This window comes from Thermobia domestica, chromosome 5, assembly GCF_964235325.1.
Source record: "Thermobia domestica chromosome 5, izTheDome1.hap1.1, whole genome shotgun sequence".
NCBI classification, from domain to species: Eukaryota; Metazoa; Arthropoda; class Insecta; order Zygentoma; family Lepismatidae; genus Thermobia; species Thermobia domestica.
In genome coordinates, this window is record NC_137458.1 from 29,529,927 (window position 1) to 29,557,501 (window position 27,575).

The 27,575-nt window shown below is 33.3% G+C and overlaps 1 protein-coding gene across 3 annotated transcripts in view; it reads left to right on the forward strand.

Annotated features, from left to right (window-relative positions):
- The window catches only part of LOC145685825 (iris-like), a 45,165-nt gene that overhangs the window by 9,178 nt on the left and 8,412 nt on the right, over positions 1 to 27,575 (forward strand). For all 3 annotated transcript variants that reach the window (XM_081758411.1, XM_081758413.1, XM_081758412.1), the window contains exons 3-8: positions 526 to 641; positions 4,626 to 4,808; positions 6,743 to 6,956; positions 12,193 to 12,413; positions 23,804 to 23,983; positions 25,378 to 25,516. In XM_081758411.1, coding sequence (XP_081614537.1) covers positions 526 to 641; positions 4,626 to 4,808; positions 6,743 to 6,956; positions 12,193 to 12,413; positions 23,804 to 23,983; positions 25,378 to 25,516 — 1,053 coding nt within the window. The remainder of the gene's footprint in view (positions 1 to 525; positions 642 to 4,625; positions 4,809 to 6,742; positions 6,957 to 12,192; positions 12,414 to 23,803; positions 23,984 to 25,377; positions 25,517 to 27,575) is intronic.

Here is a 27,575-nt window from a genome sequence, read left to right on the forward strand (position 1 = left end):
AGCTGTGATGTATTCAAAACACAATATTATAATTTTATTTTAACGTATTTTATTATAAAATATTATTTTATAAAGTATTTTATTACATAGTATTATTTTATAAAGTAATTTTAAAGTAATATAATTACTTTATTAGTAATTTTCAGAATTTTGAGAAATAGTTGTAATTTATTGTCCTATAAATGCGAGACATAATAAAGTTCCAGATAAAAAGAAAATCTCGTGATATCAGATCACGAGTCTCAGTAGTCATGTTTCGTCGACACACAATCTGCTGAATGTTTGAACAATATTTTCTTCACTCTAAAGTATTAATATATTGCTCTCGTATTGGAATACCTTTTAAATCAAGTAAGCATTATTAATCATTAAGTTATTGTAAATGTATAAAATTTTTGTATGATGAATTCTAATAGTGTCTCATTAAAATGTAATCTTCAAAGCACCCAAGTTTTCATTCTAAGTGTGTATCTTGACTACTTCTTTGCAGCATATAGTTCTAACACACACCTTTCATTATTTCAGCTTTCTCTGTTCTCGTATCACAAACAGTAGTTGAGTGTGTACCAGTAGTTTCTGATGATGTTGCTGCAAGACAGTTACGTGATGGTGCTAACTCCTTTGCTATTCGCTTGTTAAAGGTAAGGGAATGAAAAAAAAAAAGTTTTCCAATATATCCCACACACGGTGGAAGACTGTTACAAGTCAAAAATACACACTTGTGTGAACGTGACTTTTAAAGTTTGTTATTTTATCAAAATCGGTCCTGGAATACTGGTATTTCTGCCACATAGGGGTTAATTTGTTTGGTTACTTTTCTGCAAAAGTACCACCAGGTAGTGATAGTATTCTTTTCTCTATTCTCTTTTGAGCGATGATAACTCAAAATTGCCATTTTTTTTTTTTAGTTGTAACACTCTTGCACCATGTGTGTGACATTATTACCGTTGAGCTGCTAAATTAGTTGGCAGTTAATTAGTTTCAATGGGTTTGTTATACTTTATTAAGTTAATTTGTTCTTTTGTAAAATTAAGAAAACCATTCTCCTTGTAATTTTTTTACTTTTTTACAATTATCTTACAGTATAACTTCGCAACAATAGTTAACTAACACATTAACATGCTTTGTATTAAGAATAAGACTGAGACTTACGTTATAGTATTCTTAGACAACAAATGCTGGTTTACTTCATCCTGATTTCAGCAATAACAAATGCTGAAGGATACAAGTTATCTTAAAAGAGGATGTTGCTTTCAGCTGACGAGTAATATTTTAAGATAACAGTAGTTAGTAGCTTTGAAGAACAGAACGAATAAAACAATCGTACCACTATTAAGTCAAAACCAAATAGATAGTTGCACCTTCCTCATGAAATTAGTATATTTTAAAATTTTCAGATTGTAGATGAGTTCACAGTTCAAATTAACTTATTCAAATTGAAAAGTTTAATAGGATACTAGAAAAAAATACTTTTCTTTAAACATAGTCTTGTATCAGGCTTTTATGACGTTTACTGCCATGTCATAGCAGTCATTGCTTGTTAAAAACATTGCTTGGGAGAAAAAAAAATCATATTAGAATAACAAAAAACTAGTTATTCATATGATTAGGACAAAGAATCCCCGAATATCACAGGATATTGTTATAGGACAGTTTAAAAAAATATACAAACAATTTGAACAATGAAACCCGGAAAGCACTGATAGATTAACTTTTATATATTAGAAAGTAATAAATTTATTATCATGGAACGCAATTACAATAGAAAAGTAAACTGTAAGTACCTTCGCTAGATACTTCATCAGATAGCAACCGAGGAAGGAAGAAGAAAAAAAAAAATAGTTCATCATCATCATACGTACTTTGTGAATATTGGTAGACCACTTGACGCAACTGAGGAGTTTCCACGCTTCGCTGCCTTCCTATAACTTGAGTGACCGAAATCTCTCCCTAAAAGCTTATCATAACAATATAGCTATATAAGAGTTTCTGAGATAATAATAATAATAATAATAATAATAATAATAATAATAATAATAATAATAATAATAATAATAATAATAATAATAATAATAATAATAATGCAAGTGAGTATCGTTTCACTGTATCAAACTAAGACTTCCAAATTATTGGAATTCACTACCCAAACTTAAAGTGGTGTATCTATAAGTATTAATAGATAAAGAGTAATAAGGTCAAAGACAAAACCAATTTCTCGGACATTGAACACATATCAAAAAGTCATTACGTGCTATCTTTGACTATTTTTGTTTTATAGCAATAAAAGTTCAAACAAAAATTTGTTTATTTCAACTACTTTTGGTTTGAACAGATGGCTAAGTGTGGAGATAGGACACGTTCTTGAGACATTGAATCAATTGCAGAAACTGCTTCTTGATATCTTTTATCATTTTTTGCTGTATAGATGTCAGTGTTGAAACCGGAAGTGATATCAAATTTGAACCGTTTCCAGTTTTGGTAGAGTATTGTGAAGTGTCATGTTATGTTGTTTTGAGACGCTGAATCGTTTGATGTATATAAAGAAAAAGACTCTTCTTGCTATCTGTTACAGTTTTCATTCTATGACGATAAAGGTTGAAAGAAAAGAATGGCTAATTTTAACCATTCCCGCTTTGAATAGGGTGTCAACGGACCAGATGGAACTTACTTTTGAGACGCTGAATCTCATCTTGACAGCATTTACCGTTTTTGCTCTACAGAAATAAGTGTTGAAACCGGAAGTAATAGTAAATTTGAACCACTTATGATTTTGGTAGAATGTTGTGGATAGCTATGATATGTTGTCTTGAGATGTTGAATCGTTTGCAACAAACTCTTCTTGCTATCTATTTCCGTGTCCGTTATGTGGCGATAAACGTTAAAACCGGAAATGGAAAATTTGAATCACTTCTGGTTTGAATAGAGACTTAACGGAGGAGATGGAACCTATCCTTAGGACAATGAATCGTTTGCAGAAAACTGCATCTCAGTATCCTACCGTTTTCACTCTGATAGTGGTCGACAGACAAACGGACGAAAGAAGCCGTTCAAAATATTTCGGACACTTATGCATGTCATGGTTTGGAAGTCTAATATTAATAATAAGAAGAGAAGAAGAAGAAGAAGAAGAAATAGGAGGAGGTGGAGAATAATTCAGAAATGCCTCATTTAGAGATGAGAAGCAAAAAAAAAAAATCGTTCAAAATGGATGGGTATATAATCATAATATAACCCAAATTAGAAGAAATATTAAATGAGGACTCACTTTTTATTGTAGATTTGGATTCTACGGGGAAAAATAAGTACATTTTATTCAACACATTTTTCTCTCTCTTGGTGATAAGTGGTGTTTTGTAATCCCGGAAAACTAGTCTCACTAAGGTTTCTTCAATTGGGAGCTCACACTTTTCATTTCACAATAAATTTGTTTATAGCTTCTAAGGTAACGTAAGCGTGGACCACGGAGAGATGCACCCGATGAAATAATTGGTAGCTAACTACAATTAGGGGGCGGGGTGGCTCAGTGGTAGAGCGTTCACCTCCGGTGTTTTGGGTCCCTGGTTCGATCCCAACTCGCGCCGTGTGGACTTTGTGGTGGACAAATACCGTACTCGCGGGTTTTCTCGGGGTTCTCTCGTTTCTTCCCACTTTTTTCATTCCACCATTTCATTCATTTCTCACTATCACCGTCTCCTTTAGCCTAACCGGCATAAGTGTGGGACGTAAAACTCAAAGATTTCATTTTTAATTTTCTAACTAGGATTACCCCCCCCCCATGCTGCACCCAAATATGGTCAGGAAAATGGTTATTCGCCCAGCGACTTTTCTTCTGATTTTGGAACTTTTTTTTTTTAGTTTGGAAGTCTAATTTTTTTAAAGTTTTTTTAGTTCGATATGAACAAAAACAATGCAGAAATTTAATAAATAATAACTAGATATCTTGTAATCAATATTTTGCAGAAAACAGTCAGGAGAAGAATGACTTTACTAAATAATGAGATTTGATTGTCTGTCTTATTAATATAAAGTTACATTATTGATTATGAAAATAATCACACTAAAATCACTAAAAGAAAAGTATTTAGCTTTTAAGACCAACATTTTGTTATCAGGGTTAGGAAAAGAAAGAGAATAATGGTAAAAATAAAGTACATTCGTGAGTTCCATGCAAAAGCATGAGCCAGCTCAAAGTCTGAGTACAATGTTATCATGGAAAACCATGTGGTCAGATAAGACTGTGACCTGGATACACGTTATTCTGTCATAATAGTTTAGTATACATTTAATACTATTCAATCATAATGTATTTGAGTAAAATTTTTTCTAGTAATCTCTTCCTTTCCTTAATTCTTTTTTCAAATCAGAGAAAATTGAACGATTAATGTTCTATTTATTATTTTTGTTCAGTAGAAAAACATTAGAAGATATATACGTGCACTGGTATTCCTAGTACTAATTAACTAAGTATATATGAATGGTCATTGTTTAGATTCGTTGGAGAAAAGTAAATTTTACATTGCTTGGCCACTCCTTTATTATCCAATAAATATCTTTAAACATTACATGTGTGCCTCCTTTAAAGTATATTAATTTCTGTACAGTAACTAATTTATACTTCATTGCAGGAATTGGCCGCAGAGAAACAAGGAAACATGGTAGTCTCTCCATGGAGTTTGACAACTGCTTTGTTGATGTTGAATGAAGGTGCTAGAGGAAGTTCTAGAACTGAATTACAGAAAACATTTTCACTTTCGAATGACATCCAAGCAACAAGATTAGGCTACACCAAGGTTCTCTCTGATATTTTGGTAAATACCTCTATCTTTATCAGATAATGTTTTTCTGAAATTTATATTTTTTTGTAATGTGTATAAGGGAATCAACGAATTTAAGAAAGGCTATCAACCTCGTGCTTACATATTAAAGAAATCTGACGGTACAGTTCTCACTGACACGGATAGCATCTTAAATAGATGGAAAGATTTCTTTGACGATTTGCTTAACACGCAACCAAAAACTAGTGTGCGTGGAGAAAAGGAGATATACACCGCAGAACCGTATATTCCAGAACCCAACCGAATAGAAGTAGAAACCGCTATAAAGAAATTAAAGAAACACAAATCTCCGGGTGTAGATGAAATTCCAGCTGAGTTAATTTTAGCTGGAGGCGAAAAATTGTGGAACAAGATACACAAACTCATTCTCCTTATCTGGAACAAGGAAGAATTGCCACAAGAGTGGAAAGAATCAATCATTGTTCCAATCCACAAGAAAGGCGACAAAACTGACTGTAATAATTATCGAGGCATTTCTCTTCTGTCAACATCCTATAAAATCCTTTCAAATATTCTGTTAGCAAGACTGACCCCATACGCAGATGAAATTATTGGAGATTATCAGTGCGGATTTAGACGAAATCGATCAACTATCGACCAAATATTTACCATTCGCCAAATACTCGAAAAAAAGTGGGAATACAATACCCCGGTACATCAACTATTTATTGATTTTAGAAAGGCGTACGACTCGGTTAGGAGAGAAACATTATACAACGTTCTTGCAGAACTTGGAATACCGAGAAAGCTAATTAGATTAATTAAGATATGTTTAAATGAATCCCAAAGTAAAGTCCGGGTAGGAAAATTTTTGTCCACGAGCTTTCACGTCGAAAATGGCCTGAAACAAGGAGATACGTTGTCGCCATTATTATTTAACTTCGTTCTGGAATACGCTATAAGGAAAATCAAAGATAGCAACCAGGGCTTACAGTTGAACGGTAGTCACCAGGTTATGGCATATGCTGATGATGTAAATTTAATAGGAGATGATAGGAGAACAATAGAAAGAAATGCAGAGATGTTACTAAACGCTTGCAGGGATATAGGTTTAGAAGTAAATGCAGAGAAAACTAAATACATGGAAGTGCGTCGGGACCGGAATACAGCAAATTATGGATGCGTTAAAATACTAAATAATACTTTTGATAAAGTGGATACTTTCACATATCTAGGATCAATATTAACAGAGGAAAATCATATTCACGGAGAAATTAAATGTCGACTAAAAGCAGGGAATTCGTGATACTATTCGGTTCAAAATCTCTTGTCGTCGCGAATTCTGTCGAGGAATTTGAAACTTAAAATATACAAAACGATAATCATGCCTGCTGTTTTGTATGGTTGTGAAACATGGTCACTTACTCTGAGGGAAGAACATAGACTGAATGTATTTGAGAACAAGATTCTGAGACGAATATTCGGACCCAAGAGGAACGGGAATGGGGAATGGCGGAAACTTCATAATGAGGAACTACATAATTTATATGGTTTACCCAACATTGTTAGGGTCGTCTAGTCTAGGAGGCTTAGATGGGCGGGTCATGTAGCTAGAATGGAAGAAAGTAGAGACGCTTTCAAAGTCTTGACTGGAAGACCAATTGGAAAATGACCATTAGGAAGACCTAGGCGCAGATGGGAGGACAATATTAAGATGGATCTCGCAGAGATTGGAATACAGAGTAGAAACTGAATGCTGTTAGCTAAGGATAGAAGTCAGTGGAGAGTTTTTGTGAACGCGGCATTGAACCTCCGGGTTCCATAGGCCATAGACTTAGAGTTAGTTAGTGTAGTCCATAGCTCAACGTTACCTATTAAAGTGTTTATCTGTAAGAATAATTTGTCAATGTTTACTGTCAATAATATCTTTTGTAAACTAAAATTTTCGGTAATTTCTCTGTTTCTAGAACAATAATTCTACAAATATTTTGGATATCGCAAATGCAATATTCCCTGATGAAGACTTTCAACCTTTACAAGAATATGTTAATGTAATCACAAAGACTTACAACGGTACGGTACAAAGAATTAATTACGGAAATATAGAGCAAGCAGTAGACACAATAAACCACTGGGCAGATGAAAACACAAGAGGCCTCATTAAGGAAGTTGTTACCAGAGGTAGTCATTTTCTTTGTTTAGTTTTTATTTACTAACTTACTTTTCTTGTTTTTTTTTTAAATTCCTATAAACATTATTAGCATTAAAAACATAGTTAATAGAAACAACTATGAATAATATTTGGTTAAATCATTGAATACTTAAATAGAAACAACTATGAATATTATTTGGTTAAATCATTGAAGACTTAATAACAACTTGCGTGTTGCATTGTCCTATTTACGTAAATATAACAATTTTAGTTTTGAAATATGTTCACTTGAGTTAGCTTCAACACAAGCAGACTGCAGCTACATAAAACTTACACTCATATATCTCTCAAAGAGTAATGTGAATTGAACCAAAAATGAAAAGGCGTTTATGTACTTTCCTCTACATATGGTTTAATCTCCGAAGAAGCCACGGATTTCCCGTTATTGAAATTTTATTTTTATTTTTTTATTTATAAATTTATTACATTTTTCTTTCATCTCTAGTAAGTTACATTCAGGAGTACATTAAGTTATTTTCCTTACTTTTTCGCGCAGTGCAATTACATAATTAAAAAAAATGTTTGTAAACAATCTCTGCGAAAAGTAAAAATAAACTCATAAATTTGATATTTGAATATCCTCGTACTGTATCAAAATTCAGTTTCTCGGTAGACATTTTAAGTGGCCTCAGATTTTTTTAAATATTTAAGTATAAATTTATTGTGATTAAAATTTACGCTGCTATCGTTGTAACAAATCATAATTTTAAGTTCCAAAAATAGTTATGTTAATTTGTAAATTAATAAGTGTCAGGTTTGTTTGTTCACAATTAGCGTCCTATGTCAAACTTGATCTACGGTTTAGGGTGGAAACCGAATCAGAGTAATATGTTAAATGCTCTCCCGCCATATCTCGAAACCGGAACCAGGTACATAAAGACCGCATGAGGTAAGCACTATACTAGTAGGGGGAGGGAACAAGAAGTGCCAGCTGTAACGAAAATGTGAAACCTGAAACAAAGTTGGTTTCTAACAATTTTGAAGCTACTTAAATATGAAGAAATCATTCAACTAAAAAGTGTATTGGAGACGAAGATTGGCTATAGAAGAGCGCTCACCTTTGACGATAGAGTCCCTGGTTCGATCCTAGCTCTCGCTAAATGAGCTTAGTGAACAAACACTGTCTGCTTAGGTTCTATTGGAGTTTCTCCCATTGCCTCCCACTTTATTCATTCCACTATTTCGTTCATTAGCATCATCATCGTCAACTTAACAAATGTATTAAGTACATAAGAAATATGTAATAAGAGACAAAGTTGGATTTTTACATTAATTGTTAAGTTTTGTGAATAATTTGACATTTTGTTCAGTAGGAAAGTAAAAATTATTATGGTTAGTTTGCTTTCTTTAACCATTATGCAATATATGTTTCAGATACAGCATAACGTATTAGGACTATAATGTACATAAATACATAGTACAAAGTATTAGGTAAAAGTTATAAAAAAAAACTACCTAGGTATTAGAGAAATAATTAGAATATTGTTGGTGAAAATTGATTCTACAATATTTTACGTTTGACGAAAAAAATATAAGACATGTACCGATTGATAGTTCCTATTAAGCTGGATAAAATGATACGTGTAAGTGTAGAAGGTTATTCAGAATTTTCGGGAAAACAGAGGAAAATTAACTTCTTCATAAACCTAAAAGTTGATACTATACAAGAAACATGCCACGTAACCAGCTGAAACTGTATTAAAATACACCTCATTAACTTCTTCATTGTGATACTAAAATAGCATGATGATAATACATGTATTTCATAAAGAACTCAATTTTGGAATGCAGAATAACATACAAATTTATTGATAAAATTAAGTAATTTACATATTACATTTTTACATATTTTTGCAGTATATACTACCTGTGATTATGTACGAAATATATCACTCAATTATTCTCGACGACTCTACAGACACTCGCTCATTCTTTCGATGAAATTTTCCATACCTTTTCTGTATACGTGTCATGAATAGTTCTGAATTACACACTGAATCTCGGCCTTGAGCTCTACAAGTGATCATGATTTGTTGGCGTATACGCGAGATATCAAATACTTCCACAGAAAGAAATCATATTGTGTCAAATCACAAGATGTAGGTAGCGAATTCAAGTCACCGTTGCGAGAAATCACCCGGCCAGGGAACCACTCCCGCAATAAGTCCATACAGTTCTTACCGATACAGAAAACAGCTGACCATCATGCGCTATTCAGCGCTCCGTGCCTACTAAGCACAAAGATAACAGATGAAAATCGTGTGACGTTCAGTGCTGCCAAATTACTAAAACAGAAATGGTGGGAATTTCAAAAGTTGTGTTCTTTATGGAATACTATACCCTATACAAATACTAAGATATAACTTAAAAGTATTATTAACCCTTAAATTTAAGTACAATAGATTTCAAATATATCACATACGTATATCGGTCAATGAGTCATATTGAGCTAAACAAAATAACATGCCTGTGGGTAAATTCTCATGCGCAGTTCTTGAAAAAATAAAAATACCCACTTTTGGGGCGCTAAAATATTTGTTGTTCATTGCCAATAATAATTGACAGTTTCTATTTTGGTAGAAGAAAGTCTTAGTTATTTAATTTGCTATATATATAGTAAAATACAATATTAACTGATGGATTTATCTATTGTTGTTTATCTTTTCCTATTAGTGCCATACTTACTCCTTTACGCATCTATCATTTGAAGGATAAGGGGAAAAAAGAAGGAATTTCACAAAACGCATTTTTGTGAAAACGGCGTTTTAATATTGAAAACCAGGTACAAAATTAAGGGTTAGTCAAATCTTTTGCCCCTTTTTACATGGTCATTTCTACATCTACACATGCACGGCATATATAGTCAAATCGTACCAAGAGTCATCAACAGATAGAACAAAGCACCCGTTAAAGCACGCACATGAACATTCCTGGTTTTTTCTCCTTACCCTTCATTTGTAAACTTAATTACCACGAGCGGACAATACCATTATCAATTGGTACCATTATCCCATAGATACACAGTTATAAAATAAAAATAGATATACCTAGGTAGATAGACACGACATTATAAAATAATAATACTCACCTATTCTTGATCAAATGTTTTCGATAACTGCTTATAATTTGTCATTAATCTCTATGATTTTCACACCAAATATTAATTTATTATACAAATTAATTTCACATACGAAAAGTTTTTGTGTATGCAGACGCTTTGTTGCTGAAAATAAAAATATATTTTTTTCTCAGTCATTTGTGACAATAATGAAAATTCGCATTTTTGTTTCTTTAACGAAGACATACTAAAACTTTCATTATTTTATTTATTATACAAATTTAGTTTCCCATATAAAAATATTTTGTGTGTGCAGATGCTTTGTTGCTGAGGATAAAGAAAAAATCTAAATCATTTGTTAAAGTAATAAAAATTAGCATGTTTTTTTAACGAAGTTATATTAAAATTTCCATTCTTTACAAGGTTTAGATTATAATGTTAATGGCAGACTGAGGAACAAACTTTAGCAGATAAAATAGTTCTATAGAACTACTACGGAAAGGATATTGCCGTCGTTTATTTAAATACTGCATCTATCTATCTATAGATAAGGATATTCTAAAAGAATTAATTCACAAACACCATATCTCCAATAAAAATTACCTCTACCGGGTTTTGTTGGAAGAATGGAGTATGACTAATCGACAAAGAAGAGTAATTTCAGCGAAATCAATCCCATGACTATTACAAGAAATTATCAATAGAAAAAGCTACCCAACTAGATACTAAGCATGTCATCCACTCCTGACATTCTATGAACAAATGTTGTACTTCAATACTTTTTTGAGCTCAATTTACACATCTTGTCTTTTGTTTCTGTCCTGTCTTTGTTCTACCATTAAGTAAGTTCGTTTTCTATTTAGTTTATACTTACATATCTCATAAATAAGTTCATATACATTTACAGTTTTTGATTCATTCTTATTTTGTTGTTCTATGTGTTATAACGTTAGTATAGCACTTAATTGAATATTCTTTTTAAGTCACTGTAGTAGATATTTTAAATGGTATCCAATAGTGTAGTTAATGATATAAATATATAAATAAAATGTGAGACTTTATTTCAGGTTGTTTCTAGGTGAGTGATTCATACGATTTGATAATTCACATGTATGAACTATGTAACATGCAGTTTTGCGTTATACACAATAATATGATATTAAGAATCTTGAATACATTTTCAATTCACTTGCTTCAAAATGTAGATTTTTTTACTCTATTGTGCCAAGTTGTTTCAATATAAACATTGCTCTAATACTGGCTGTATTATATTAATATTGTAATATTTTGGTAGAGTCAAATGATAGACCGGGTGTCTTTTTTCCCCTTCACCAAGTTTTATTACAAAATATAATAAATACAAGTATCTCTAATTCAATGTCTCTTCCTCAATGACCAAGTGAAGGAATACTAAATGTTTTGCCGGGTGCCGCTTCCACTCATGGCAGTTTCCAGAACATTTTGGCAGGTTGTAGGTTAGAATCGGATTATAAGTTTAAGATGGGATCCTTAGTCCAGTGCGACATACGGTAAGGAAGAGGTGCTCCTAGTCCACAGCGACATAGGAAGGTAAAGGTTAGGTGATCAGTTGGTCGACTGATACTGGGTCCCTCGGTGGTCCTCCGTTTATTTGTTCTCCTCGGGTCCTTCCGTGAGGTCCGTCTGCTTTCGGTGTTTCTCAGTGTCTTCCGTGTCGGCTTGTTGTCTGCTAGGTTGTTTATAATCATTAGCACGTGTTGAGCTGACACGTGCGTCTGTTGTGATGTAGGGATCCTTGTAATATTATCTTTTAAAATTCCTCCCTTAGTAGAACTTATTATTATAACCATGCTATTAACATACGTTATTATTATTATTATTATTATTATTATTATTATTATTATTATTATTATTATTATTATTATTATTATTATTATTATTATTACCTAGGTATTATTATCTAAATCCTGCAAATAATGGGCATAGCTATACATAACTACAGCATAGCTACATTGTAAGTATTTTTTGTTCAAATGAGGTACAAAACTTAATCAATTATTTATAGATTTTCATTAGAAATACTTTTTCTGAATTTCCATCAAATTATTACTGAATCCAAAGCAGAAACCAGTAGTAATCAAACTGACCCTAGCTTTCTTTTCTTTTAGATACGTTATCTCCAGCCACTGCGCTTGTATTGGCCAATGCTGTCTTTTTCAAAGGTCAGTGGAGTTCTCCATTTAACTCCAGCGATACAACTGAAGAAAATTTTTATCCGGAGGGCTACGAAGGAAAGGCAATCAGAGTCCAGATGATGCATCAAGAACACGAATTCAATTACGCAGATATTCCTGAGATGAAATGTCAAGCATTGATGCTTCCTTACAATGTAAGTTTAAAGTATCCTTGTAGTTTCTATTAGAAACTATACCCATTTGCTGCATTATTTAGTGCTATTAATTGCACTCATTATTACGATAATTACCTATTTAGTATTCCCAATCTTCTTTCCTACTTTGCTTTTATTCCCCTTACCACTTCTCATCAATGGGTATTGGCATGAGATCCCTCGGAAATCTAGTCATATAATTTCCACATGAATAAGTTGAAGTAATATCTTTAAATATAGGCAGATGTTTATGTTTATTCTTAATCAAATATAAAAGATAAATGTTACTGAATTAGAAAGGAAACAACCTAAACTAAATTAAATTAACTTACTCTACCCCATTCTAACATGCTTCTACTAACTTTTAATTTGTTGGTAAAAAGTGACAAAATTAATGTATATATGTATGTATCACACTTGACAAATATAACATTGCAATAAAGTAATATAGTACGTACACATGTTGACTTAGAAACTTACGGAAACAAGAACTATTATGTTTCCTCATAAGATAATTCCAGTTTTGAGATAAACCGAATCATTTAGGTTAGATTAGAGCTTCTGAAATACTGATATTAATCTTAGGTTAGCTTAGGTTAGGAAGTACGTTTCCTATTATTTCACACCTTGGATATGGCATTTTTTTTTTAATGCCAATATCTTCTCCACAGTTAATTTTGATCCTTCAAAGAAGGTAACTTCTACTTCTGACACACGATTGTTACGCTGTTTTCTTTTCTTACTTTTACAACCTAAAGAAGTGTATATCTATGTATCACCTCTGTTTTGAATTTCTACTTCCTTTCCACACTTACCACTGTTGATTCTAGGCTTAATCATACCATGGTGCTCCAGAAGCTATATAATTCTCACTCTTCATCTTCATCACACAATTTGTTGTAAGAAATACCGCATGTTGGTCTTACATCTATCGCAAACGTCCATTACTAACGTAAAATGGAAAATTCCCGCCGTTTATTTCTATCCAATTTGATTTCTTGCTACCTTTCGCTTCAGTAAATAGTTACACATACAATACTTTCACTACCACTCAAAATTCATTTCTGGGGGGCACGGTGGCTCAGTGGTAGAGCGTTCACCTCTGGCGCTTGGGGTCCCGGGTTCGATCCCAGCCCCCGCCAAGTGAACTTTGTGGTGGACAAACACCGTGCTCGTGGGTTTTCTCGGGGCTCTCCCGTTTCCTCCCACTTTCTTCATTCCACCATTTCACTCATCTCTCATAATCACCGTCTCCTTTAGCCTAACCGGCATAACCGTGGGACGCAAAACTCAAAGATTTCATTTCATTTCAAAATTCATTTCAATATGCTATGCACTGAGAGAAATTACTTATATTCACACTCTCATCTCATTTTTTTTACATTGTATTTTACCTATATATTTTATATTTTGTAGAGCCGTCTGCTTGAGTGAGACCATAGAAAGAATCAAACAACAAATGTGTCCTCAGGTGCATCCATAGAAAACGAAATTTTTTTCTCATTTAATACTCCCATCACAATCACAATTTTAGAAATGGAATAAATAGTCTTCCTTGCTCATTTACTTTATCTTTGAGACAGTCAAAAAAGCCGAATCCAAGAAATGCTCCTCTTAAAGGCAAACTAAAAGTTCACGGTGAACCAAAGCCACTATGTGAAGATCAATACATTTCCAAACGCCACGCTCGGTTTTTGTTCTCAGGAAATAGTAATAATGATATTGAATGAATTCTTTTCACACCATTCGCGTAAAACCGATTCTAAGGAAGTTGATGATTTGAATAGTAACAAGAGTAACATAATTTATGTCCGGTAAAGAAGAGGGTATCTCACATTTACAGTTTTGTGAAAAAAAAGCAGTCCAAGACAATAACAACGCGCGATATTATAAATTTAGTATTGCAAATTAGACACGGTTTGGCCTATCTCACAGCAGAGAATATCAAACCACAGATGATACGTTGCATCAGGTACCATGTAACGCATGAAAAATCATTTATTTCATAGACTTCTCAATTGTTAATAAATTTTACATTTTTAGAAACCACAAAGCTTACTGTGTTTTCTGTGAAAGACTATCACAAAACTTTATTATTTGTCTGGGAGCTAAAAGTAATTTAACTTCTAATCTTGAATGCTGAATCAATGACACACTTCTTGTAGTAGTTTGATTGGAGATACTGGCAGTAAATTCATATATTGCTACTGTAAGTTGTTTGTTAATCAAAGTTTCGATCTTTGAAAAGTATACTAATGTAGCTAACAAATTTAAAACTTAACTGTTACACACTGGCGGATCCAAGGGGAGGGGCGGAGGGGGCGACCGCCCCCCCCCCAAAGGTCTGGATTTTACTTCCAGCATTTATCGTTGAAAAATACAAATATGGTCTTTTCCCGACCGATTCAATCTGTGTGACAAGCCTAGCAGAGTAATCAAAATGTGTGGTACTTAGTAGTACTTAATACAGACAAATTTGAAGTGTGAATACTTATGTCCCTAGTTCCTTGAGGCGGTCACTATAAGCCCCAAAGGAGTGAGAATATGATTCATTCGTTGGACCTGCAGCTGTAGGAAGGAGGGTAAGACGCCTCACTCTTTGAACTAAAAAGATATATTTTAAAATTGTGTCCTAGAAAAAGGATATGGAAATGGAATTCGTATCCCGAAACTTCAAGTACCTGTACCTTGAATAAAGAGAAATGTAGAATCTTACCTAAAAGCACTCTGAATCTGAGACTTTTCGGTTGGTTGATTGATTGATATGTATTTACTTCGTTTGTTAAAAGCGATGCTTTACAGAACGAGAACTAGAGTTTAAAGTTGGATCTGAACCACCATAGTGCGTTCTATGCTCATTCACCGAGAATCAAATCACAGAACCTCATGCATCAAAGATACGTTCGCTAGCTACTAGATCAACGAAGAGAGCCGTGACTTTTGGGGTTCAAACACGGAAACATTAGGAAGGGACCAGGGATTTATTGTGACTTTTAATGGCATTTCATCTCTTCTTGGGAAATAACACAAGCTGTTATATAAAGAAGTCCTGAGTGAGTAACTGATCGCACAGGCCGAACCGCTCAAGCTAGAAACTTGGAATTCGGACTGTAGATAAGATTTCTGGCGTAGGGTATCACTAAGGAAGGATTTCTTGGAAATTCGAAGGGAAGGGGTGGCCATGGGTTTCTCATTTTAAATAATTTGACACGCGTTTCAACGTTTTTTGATACTTTAGTAAAATGTGGAAAAAAGGGAGGGGAAGAAAAGGGGGCGTGGTTTGCAATTATAAAAATTAGATATCAATATCTAAGAATCTTCGAAGGTTAGAAATATGAAATTTGGTGTACGGACTTCTCATTCAAAATAATACAATATGTATTTCAGCGTTTTTGATATTTTACCTAGAAGGAAAGAAAAGGGACGGTTATTATTATTATTATTATTATTATTATTATTATTATTATTATTATTATTATTATTATTATTATTATTATTATTATTATTATTATAGGATGCTCATATCTCGGGATCCTTTACGGTTAGAGGCATGAAAGTTGGTAGTTTAATTTTTCATTTAAAATAATTAAACATATTTGAGCGTTTTTTGCCACTTAACGTAGAAGAGAAGGAAAAGAGGTGGGGGTGGTTCACTAAAATGCCTTACGAGGTGTTTGAATTTCGAGACAGAATTTAGCTTAATGCAATGCTATATGAAAGAGATACGTAGAAGAACGCGAAAATTGTGCCACGGTAAAACGTAGGAGCATTTACTATACTGTGTGAGGCCGTATGCAGAGCAAATTGGGAGTCTGGGGGCGAAGCCCTACCTAGGTGAAGGCTAGTATAATATAATTTTATTGTTGTAAGCATAGCTATAATTATATTATGTTTCTAACAACTGCATTTAAGAAATTACCTAATAGAGCCAATTTCCAACCCCGTATTCCTGGTCTGGTATAATGCTTTTCTTTCTTTACATATTTAATTATATCGCTGCAAAAGAGGGGGTGTATTCGTACAAAATACCCTATACAAAGCATCAACCGAAAGAACATTTCAACACTAAAGAGGTTGAAGACATGGCTACGGTTCTGGATGGGTGCAGATTGACTTAGCGACCTGGCAATACTATATACGCACCAAGACAAACGTGATACTATATACTATATACGCACCAAGATTACGCTCGTGTCATCGGCAGATTTGCCAGGAACAAGATAGGGCGTAGATTTGAGTTTGTGCTGTAACTTTCCCAGAGGTGGACTGCAAGGTGACTAAGGCTGTTGTTTGGTTTTCGCCCGTCGTGGTGTTTGGTCGTAATTATTTTCAACTCGTGTGTACTCCACAAAAATCATGAGCCTGAGTATAAGTTGAACTCCTTGGATGTATCTGAATCGCAAACAAACTCGAAAAATTTTCTGAAATTGCTTTGTTAAAATCTTTAACTGAAACAAAAGGGCACAACCACAATCGTAAAAGATGTGTACCGGTATATAGGCTATATTATATTTTTAATAAACAGTTATATATTATACATATGATATTTGTTTGTGTAACATCCACGTGTGTGCAAAGGAAACGTGGACCTACTGATTATAGTGGAATCCGAACCACTTTTTCGTTCAACTGTATCCCCACCGGGAATCGAATCCGGGATCACGCGCACAAAAGGCAAGCGTGTTAGCCTTTAGACCAAACGGGGTCCATATTATATCTGAGATGAAAGAAAAACAAGTTATACGTACATTATTCTCTATTGGTAATTTCGTTTAAAGGTGATAATTTTTTTCAAAATTAAATTTTAAATTGCATTTAAAAAAAAATGTGATATTGGCAAATAATATCGCCAGTCAGTATGTTTTAGGAAATAAAGTGTGTGCTGTAATGAACGGAAATATCACTTTGGTTTTACATTTCTGATCTTCTTTCGTTCATTTTGTTGTAGACTTTGCTAATCTTTCAGAGTTTTTTTTTTTTTTTTTTTTACTAGTTATACATTATAATAGCTTATATTGTAATTCTATATAATTTTAATTCGTGTAAAATTTATACACATTTCGTGCTAGATCCGACAAAATTTCTGTTGAGTTTGCGCAAGAGAAAGTTTAGTATTGATATTTTTATTATTACATTATTTGCAGTATTTTACAGAATAAATTGTGCGTTTACCTTCGTAATGATTTATATGGTTAATGAGTACCGCAATATATTATATTTATGTAGGATTTATTTTCACAATTCATTTCTTTGTATGTTAATGCTGTAGGTTAACTTCAAATCGTCGGTCTGGATTCCTGTTAGTAGTACAGCACAATGCTTAAATGCAGCTATGATTAATATTATGTATTAGACCATGTATTCATTTCATTCTCCTGCACTTGATCTGTGCCCTTGAAAGCGCAGGCCATAGTTCTTTTAAGGCAAAAACCATAACATCCTTATTTCAGGGGAAAGCCACGAAATTCAAGTTCGGACAATCACTAGATACTACGAGGAATAATCACGGAGCCACTAAACATCCTTGGAGTTCAGTTTGAATATTATATTTCTTCTTTTTCAATTTTCGATTTGCTGAATTATATCTGATATAAACAGTAATGAAAGCAATATGTAAAGATTGCTCCCTATATTTTGGGCCATTTGAACACTGTGTACCATATACTATTAAACATTAATTATTAATTATAATCTTTAATGTATTTTTTAAGCTACCAAGAAACGTATACAGAAATATTATAATGTATTTTGTTATTTGTTGACATTTTGTATTATTCTTTATGCATGTATACATTTGATATTGCTTTTTGCGTACACCGAATCTGTCGTGTTTTTTTTTTTTTTTTCAACTGCTGTTCCGCAATTGTTATTCAAAATATAAACAATTAGAGCAAATTGTACATATTTCCGCTAAAATGAATGCCATAGTCAATACAGTATTTTGTTTTGTGCAAGTATTGTGCAAGACAGCGCATCTGATATATTGCGTTGACTAGTAAATCATGACGCCGCCATGTCTCCGAAAGTGCGTATTTAATTTAAATCTTCAGAATACTTTCATTAAAAAAAAAAAAAAAAAAAAACTTACAAATTCGGGTCTCAAAATGGAATCAGGGAATCAGATTTAGCTAAATCAGGTTTAGATACCCCCCCTCTCAAGTCCCGCATTCATATGCGTCCGATTTTTTCAAAATAAAATTCTGGTCACCTTGAGGCTACGCTCATCTTCCAGGGAGCGAACCGCCCCCCCCCCCCAAACGATCCTTCTGGATCCGCTAGTGCTGTTACATTGACGAGTTGTATTTTACAAGTTCATCGTACCAATTCTTCTTACACAAAGAAGAATAGCATTAACGAATGATATTTATTGTGTGTATGGACTTTTCGTTACATAAGTTATATAACATATTCTGAAGGAAACAGTCCAGGATTTTCAGTTTTAAAATTGCATGAAAATGGTATATTGTATATAGGAGATGAATGAAACAAATCAAACTTTGAATTTCGGATTTACTTCTCCGAGCTGAATACTAGTACAAAATGAAGATAGAAATCAAGATATTCGGAGAATTTTTTTTTTTAAATTTAAATAATAAGGCTACGTTTTATCCGATAAAGATGCACATTAAACTGAAGATAGTTCCAGAGATCACTAGCTTTTGTTTAATGGGAAACACAAAATTAAAATTGAAGATTTCTTAATGTTATTTACTCCGTTACTTCTAACACTGTAATCACTATTACTAAGTACGAACTTCTGACATTACAATTATTACGAGTCAAATTATACTGCATCTAACTAACCGAAAATAACACCAAATATTATTAGTGATTTTAGATGATAAATTATTATTCATATCTTTTACAGCACCTCACTGATAAGGAGACTTATGGAAGTGTCACTCACCAATCTGAATGAAACTCTGCACACTTGTAGAACATCGAAAAATAATCGACACGTATTGTTTAGTTTCGGTAATGGTGAAGTTTTAAGGGTGGAAACCATCCTTTGAACGTTAGAGGCAGTCTCCAAGCATAGACAGAAAACAATCATTTAATATAGAAGAAAACATACTGCCAGAGGTTTTTTAGGACAGCTGATTCAGAATCTGACGTCAAAATTACAAAATTCAAAATGGTGGATTCAATATACAGATTACAATTACAAAATGTCTTCTGGTTTGAAATTCTCTGCAGTTAGCCAAGAACAATTATAGTTGGCAGGGGTTACTACAAGAAGGTTGCAGACCGATTTGAAACCCCTTTCTATTGATTTTAAACCCCTTTATATTAACGGAATGCTTTATTAAAGTGAGTCTCTGCACCTCTCCCTATTCGGGGTGCTTATGTGTAGTGATACCCCTTGCCACTCACTATGGCAGAACTTCATATTCCCTCAATTGTTATAATTATGAATTTATTGAGAAAATGCTTCACAGTAATGATATTTCGTAAAAAATTGTGTGATGCATTAACATTTTTTACACCAAGCTCACCTTTATTACAGCAATAACTGTGACAAATCGCAAAATGCAGCACAATCTTCTTCGAAATAACTGTTTTTGTATCACGCATATCTAATAATATTTGCAAATCTGGGAGATGAAAACTGATTATGAACCAGTGATTTGGATCTAAACTATATTATTACGGAGATGTCAATTTACGTTATAGTTGTAGAGGACAATATCAGTAAAATGTCTTAAGAAGTTTTTCCAAGGCCTAAAGACGAACACATCAAAAGGCCGAATCCTACCAGTTGTTAGTGCAGAATGGTTTATATTTTGAGGTACTCTTTCGTTCGTAAAATAGGTTGAAAAGTTGATGAATTTTAACTACTCCACAAGTCTAATAATAAAATGAACTTTACATTACACATTGGGAGAAAAACCTTTTGAAATCATGAAACCAAGACTTGATGTTAATTTTCCCGAATTTGATGCTTTCACAAGGACATTTTCAGATTAAAAGAGGTTATTTTGAACTATAGAGTCAAATGTTTCATTCTTTTTCTGCAAAATAATTAACAACGGTGAGAACACCATTTTCAGAAATTAAAGGCTGTATGGTGTAGCTATGAGTCATAGATTTATTGACTGTGCCACACTTTCTACTGTTTGTGTCTGTATAAACGCTATAGCGAGAGGTGCAGAGACTCACTTTAATCTAGCATCCCATTAAAATAAGTACAGAAAGGGGTTTTAAATTGGTCTGCAACCTCCTCGCAGTAATCTCTGCCAACTATAATTGTTCTTGTCTAACCGCAGAGAATTTCAAGCGAAAAGACATTTCCTAATTGTAATCACTATATTGGATCCGCCATTTTGAATTTTTATAATTTTGACGTCAGATTCTAAATCAGCTGTCCCAAAACCCCCGTGGCAGTATGTTTTGTTAATTAAATGAGTGTTTTCGGTCTATATTTAGAGATCACCTCTAACGTTCAAAGGGTGGTTTACACCCTCAAAACTTCACCATTGCCGAAACAAAAAAATACGTGTCGATTATTTTTTAATGTTCTACAAGTGTGCAACGTTTCATTCAAATTGGTGAGTGACACTTCCGTAAGTCTCCTTGTGAGTCAAGAACAGTACCATTCTCTTGAACCGCCTTGTAAAAAAAAAAAAAAAAAAAAAAAAAAAAAATTGACAGATCATTTGCAAGTCTATCTTAACACAAGTTTAGATTATCATAAATTCTGGCGATTAGATTATCATAAATTATCATAGTTTCTGTCTTCTAGCTATAAAACTTTTGTTACACTAATTACAATTACTATGGCAATTGTTCTTCGATATGTTCATAACAAGAAAGAAACTTACTGTGCAATTCACTTCTATCAAGACTAGCTTTAAGTCTTAAAGAATTAAATAGAAAAGTGTTAGTGCCACGCGATAATACAATGCAACAATACGCTATAATGCAACAATAAAAACAATTTAAACTTAACCTCAAAAATTCTTCTTTCAAGAATTTCATTGTTGTAGAGGACTTGGCCGAAGTTACTATATACAAAAAAAAAAAAAAAAAAAAAAAAAAAAACTATAATTCATAAAGGTTTGAAGAACGAAAAGCCACAAGAAAATATAATCCTTCCAATAAATTGTAACTGTATGATACATCATATAAGACACAGATAGCATAGATGATTAATTATGATTGGTTTAATATTTAATAAGCTCTTAGATTTAGTTCGTTGACCAGTAGACTCTTAGTATGTATTTAAAGCCCAGAGATCAGGCAATAAACCAGAAAAGATAAATATAATATAAAATATAATACTGTTGAACTCCCCATTACATCATGTAGTGTTGGAGAACATTTCAGAATTCTGAGACCTGCTAAAGCTTAGTAATGATTCATCATGTACTGGATGTATTGTATATTCATATACAAGATATACTGAATATTTTCCGTGCAGAGCTAAATGTAATTATTGACTAGTATTGGTGAATATCTGGCTTTTAACGTGTACTTATAGATTTTTCCTCTGTGTTCTTTTCAACGAATTTAAAAACTTCGTTACTGATTTCTCTATGTATGTGTGTCTGTCTGTTGTTTGCATTTTTTTCAATTTTGAGACCACCATTCGATAGAGCATCAAAAACTATCTAAGGAAGTGATGGAATTTTTCGCGTCAGTCTTATCGTTCCCGTGATATTGGCCAAAAACTGTCCGATTTCCAGAGATTTAAGGAGTCATATCTCGGGAACCACAAGTTATAGAGAGATTATATTAGTTGATCAATACCTAAGAGAATGGTAAATAGTTTGGTACCAAATAGTAACCGGTCGGCACTGTCCAACTGCTCACTGGTTTGGCCAGTGGCCACAATTAATATCGATATCAAAATGTTTACCATCCTCTTAGGTATTGGTTAACACTAATATCATTTCTCTGACTTACCGTTTCCGAGATATTGAACAAAAAATAGTTCCGATTTTGGGAGATTTAAGGAGCCAAATCTCGGGAGTTGTAAGTCATAGAGAGATCATATTGGTGTTGATCGATATACCTAAGAGGATGGTGAAAATTTGGTAGCCAATAATAGCCGGTAGCCACTGGTTAACTGGCTACTGACTAACTGGCTACTGACCAACTAGCCAGCACTCCCTAGATTGACCAAAAAGTTCGAATTTCTGGAAATTTACGGAGCCATATCTCGGGAACCGTAAGAAATAGAGATGATATTTTGCGAATTTTTGCGAGAAATAGAAGTAAATAGAAAGATTTACTACTACATGTAGGAACAATCATAGTTATCCTTCCCGTTCCATCTCTCCATTCTTTTTAAGTTCGTTCTACCAATGCTCTTGGAGCATTCTCAACTGGTTTTATTTATAAATTTACAGCCGCATCTTTTAGTTGCTAAACAAGTTTAAACTTTAGAGGGACAGAAGACATATATTCGAGACAAGTGCGTTAATAAGTTAGGATCTCTGCATTGATAATTACTTGATTGATTAATAGGATGGATGGGGGATGAGTCAAAGTTTAGGTACGTTTAGTATCAAGTTTAGCAAAGAGTGGAGCGAACTCTTTTGCATTATGTAAGAATGGGTATAACTTTGTTATAGTCAGAGATATAAGGATGCTGATGTCTTTAACGGTATAAATCTTGAATTTCTCCATTTGCTAAGTGCATTTGTAATATGCAGTAACCGAATTTTGCCTTATTGAATTTTTACTTTTTATGTTTATGTTGTGCATTTGTGTTTAAAGATTTATTCGTGTCTTACTTCTACACAAAAGTTATTTCTTTAGAAATGATTAGAATCTAGTTAACGTAACTTTTTACACACACACACACAAACATGGTAAACAATACTACTTTTATTCAAAGTAATTAAGATTTATTTCGTTTAACTTAGTTCAGCGGGTAAAATTAAGTCTGAACAATTTTCTCGCTTTAGCTACTATCATACAGATATACATTAAACATTTTGAAAAGCACTAAAAATATACGAAAACACGTTTGAAATATAAATAGTTACTTTAATTTATGATTGATGTGAAATTATAGAACAAAAATTTATTTTTTATTTATGGATGTTCTTTGCGTAAATTATATAATTTGCGGTAATAATATTTTGTTTTGAAATACAAATTGAATTAAAAATTTCAGAAATTCCATAAAATCAATATTGAAAGCAGATAGGTTTATTATTCTTTGGTGAAAGTAAGGTCATAATGAGCTCATTGTGTATTTCTTATTTTCTTGCGGAACCTTTTCTTTATCTATTTATTTTGTATTATTCTTCTTCTGTACAGGCGTGGCCAATTATTTTGGCCTCTTATCTTTGCTTTCAGAAGTCTGTACTCTTATTTGTAAGCAAAAACTTGTATGATTAAACAATTAAAAGTTCAAACGTAATTCTCTATCATTTCAGAATGACAAATTCTACATGTTGATTTTGCTGCCTTACAAGAATTATACTGTCCAGGATGTGATTTCCAAGTTTACAACAATTGACAAGATATTAGACAACATGTACCAAATAGATGTAATACTCTCCTTGCCTCGCTTTAAAGTTGAAAGCACATGGGATCTTAAACAGGCTCTTCAAGGAGTAAGTTGAAAGATTTACAACTTGTAGAACTGTTTAAAATTTATCATCTACATCTTAGAGATATACAATGTTACTCATACTGTTACTCAGTGAATTGGATAATAACTAAAGGGAAGTAGAACGTTTTAATTGAAGGTATGATTTGGTTTAGAGTGAAAATATAAAATTATGTAAGTCAAGTTGATGTCAGAATATCTGAATAATGATAAAATTATTTTAAAAATTAGGAAACATTTTTACTTACATCATATGCTCTGTAAGTGTGAATTCAGTCAAATTTAAATCGATAAAAAACTGGAACTGGACCAATAATCGAATTCGGGTTTCTGGCTTGTGGTCCAAGTGCGATAGAGTTTTCAAGAAGTCCCCGTACCCCAAGGTTTGAGTATCAGAAAGAGCAATTTGAGTGTAATTTTATTTGTGGTATTAGTAACACTGCATTCATTGTCTCAGATGGTACTGTCTGGTATCCCTGTTTTCAAATACTTTCTTGGTATTCCTGCGTCTAAAATCATGTGGAGCATTTCAGTTGTGAAGCCGTGGATGATGTGAGTGGTTGCATTTACACAGTGGAGGAACAATTAGTGGCCATGTGTGTGGTTACATGAACGACCCATACAAGGCCAACAATGACATGAGTAAGACTGCACTTAAAGATTGCGTTGGAGCAAAGCAATTCTGTTTGATTGGGAGAAAAGTGTTTGCTATAGGTCGTGTCAAAGATAGAATATGGAGACGCACACATTTGTATATTTACCACGGCGGAGCACATATAGATCCATTAGATACATAGTTCATATATATAAGTACTCAACTATGTACTAAGTAAGTAAATTAAAATTATACAGTGATATTAATTTTTATGATACTCAAACCTAGAGGTACAGAAACTTCTCGGACATTCTGTATATTATATACGATTCTAGTTATACAATTACCATGATAATTATAAATAAGCTAAGAATGAGTAAGATAATTATTTTGCAATTGAAGCAAATGCAAGTTTAATGAGACTTAGAGAAATGAATTAAGCTTTAGATGTTTAATGGATTACATAACGTGAATGTAACACTGAAAAATTGTATTTTCGTACAGTTTTAAATACATAATATGTGCAGATTACTATGAAAAGATAGTATATAAGACAGAATTCCTGAAGCAAGTTTGAAATAGCAAAAATATATGAACATTAAGTCATAAAAGTTATCTGCTCAAAGTATGCTCGTGCTTTTTATTGAAAACTTGATAACCATGTTCTGAGGAATTCAGAAGAGATAAAAACAAAAATATCAAAATATTTTCAAGGAAGATTACTTTATGGCGCAAACAACCAAGGTTAATATTTACAATTTATTATAACAAAATCACAATGATATTGTGTCGTTTTTCTTCAGCTTGGTATCCGAGATGTATTCACTAATGATGCTGATTTGAGTGGAATTTCCGGAAGTCCTAATTTGCAAGTATCTGACGTCATTCAAAAGGCATTGATCGAAGTCAATGAGGAAGGAACGAAAGCCGCTGCTGTTACAGGTGAATATTGAATTTTAATTAAGAAAACAGATGGTGAAGGTTCATAAAATATTAAGTTCCATACCAAAACCTTCTGACTTCGGCTGAATTTGTCGAAACTTTTATATATGATGGATCGTCTTCATTAGACACGTTATAAAAAATCAATAAGTCAGCATGAAAATCAATTATGTCATACGTTCTGTTCATATTTAAGTTGTTATTTTCTTTGATTAATCTCCCATAACATGTCTGATGAAGGAAATGTTACATTCCCGAAACTGTTAAGCAATAATTAATATATATTTGGCGCTTTGGTCCTTTTTATTTTCTTTATACATGTTGAATATTCCCAAAGCTATAATAAAAATACAATATATATACAGGGTGTTTCATATAAAACGTCCAGTGCTTATAAATCCGAAACGGCTGAGAATAAAAAGATGAAACAAAAACTGAGATAGGAAAATGTCATAGGGCGCATCACATGGTGTTGTTGTGGTGACCCCCAGGGCCCTCTTTCAAGGGGGCTCAGGGGCCAACTTCAAATTTTCAAATAGGAACATCTATTGAATCATACATCATTCAATAGTACTTGAAAAACGAAACAACTTTTGTAGGAAACAATTTTCGATTTAGGCCACCATTTTTAAATGGCCGCAAAAAGTGGGTCCTATATCAGATAAAACGTCCAGTGCTTATAAATCCGAAATGGCTGCGAATAAAAAGATGAAACAAAAACTGAGATAGGAAAATGTCATAGGGCGCATCACATGGTGTTGTCGTGGAGACCCCCAGGGCCCTCCTTCAAGGGGGCCCAGGGGCCAACTTCAAATTTTCAAATGGGAACACGTATTGAATCATACCTCATTCAATAGTACTTGAAAAACGAAACAACTTTTGTAGGAAACAATTTTCGATTTGGGCCACCGTTTTCAAAATGGCCGCTAAAAGTGAGTCCTGTATCAGATAAAACGTCCAGTGCTTATAGGCCTAAATCAGAAACGGCTGAGAATAGAGAGGTGAAACAAAAACTGAGATAGAAACGATGATAAAGCATATCAAGTGGTGTTGTTGTGGTGATCCTCAGGAAACTCCGTGAAGGGGGCCCAGGTGCCAACTTCAAACTGATACAGGACTTTTTGCGGCCATTTTGAAAACGGTGGCCCAAATCGAAAATTGTTTCCTACAAAAGTTGTTTCGTTTTTCAAGTACTATTGAATGAGGTATGATTCAATACGTGTTCCCATTTGAAAATTTGAAGTTGGCCCCTGGGCCCCCTTGAAGGAGGGCCCTGGGGTCACCACGACAACACCATGTGATGCGCCCTATGACATTTTCCTATCTCAGTTTTTGTTTCATCTTTTTATTCTCAGTCGTTTCGGATTTATAAGCACTGGACGTTTTATCTGAAACACCCTGTATATATATATATTAGATGAATACTATCGTTGAGCCCACACTTACTGGACTAAATGTTTAGGTGTAGTTCACTAAGAGAGTTTCTTGTGTCCGAAATGCAGAACTTCAATTTATATATTTGGTTATTTCGCAGTGGACAACCTGCACACATGACCATCTTCCTTGGAGCAGGTCTCTATTTCAATTCTATTAATCATTTTATTTTTATTCATTTGCAAATATCTTTCTCCATTTTTGTATACAAAATATAGCCATTTGAGCTTGTTAAACTATTGATTTTCGTACGCAAAAAAATATGTATTACCATTTTTATTGTAAACTATGGAATTTTGTAGGTATCAGTCAATATACTTCACGCTCTAGCTTCAATTGTATTGAGTTCTTTTCTCTATTTAAAATAAACTTTTGTACCAACTGATTCTTAAGTACTTCAAATTGCAAATAGGCTTATGTAAAGATAAATTTTGGACCTCTTTAGGGACGAATTTTGGTCTTGTTTGTTAGTTATATGTTGTGGATATGAATAAAATATAACGGTATAAAATATTCACAGGGTAACACAAAGATATATTACAAATTGTAGTATATATATATGCGTGTGTGTGCGTGTGTGTGTGTATACATGGATAGGGTGGGTAGGTATGCAGGCAACTGCAGG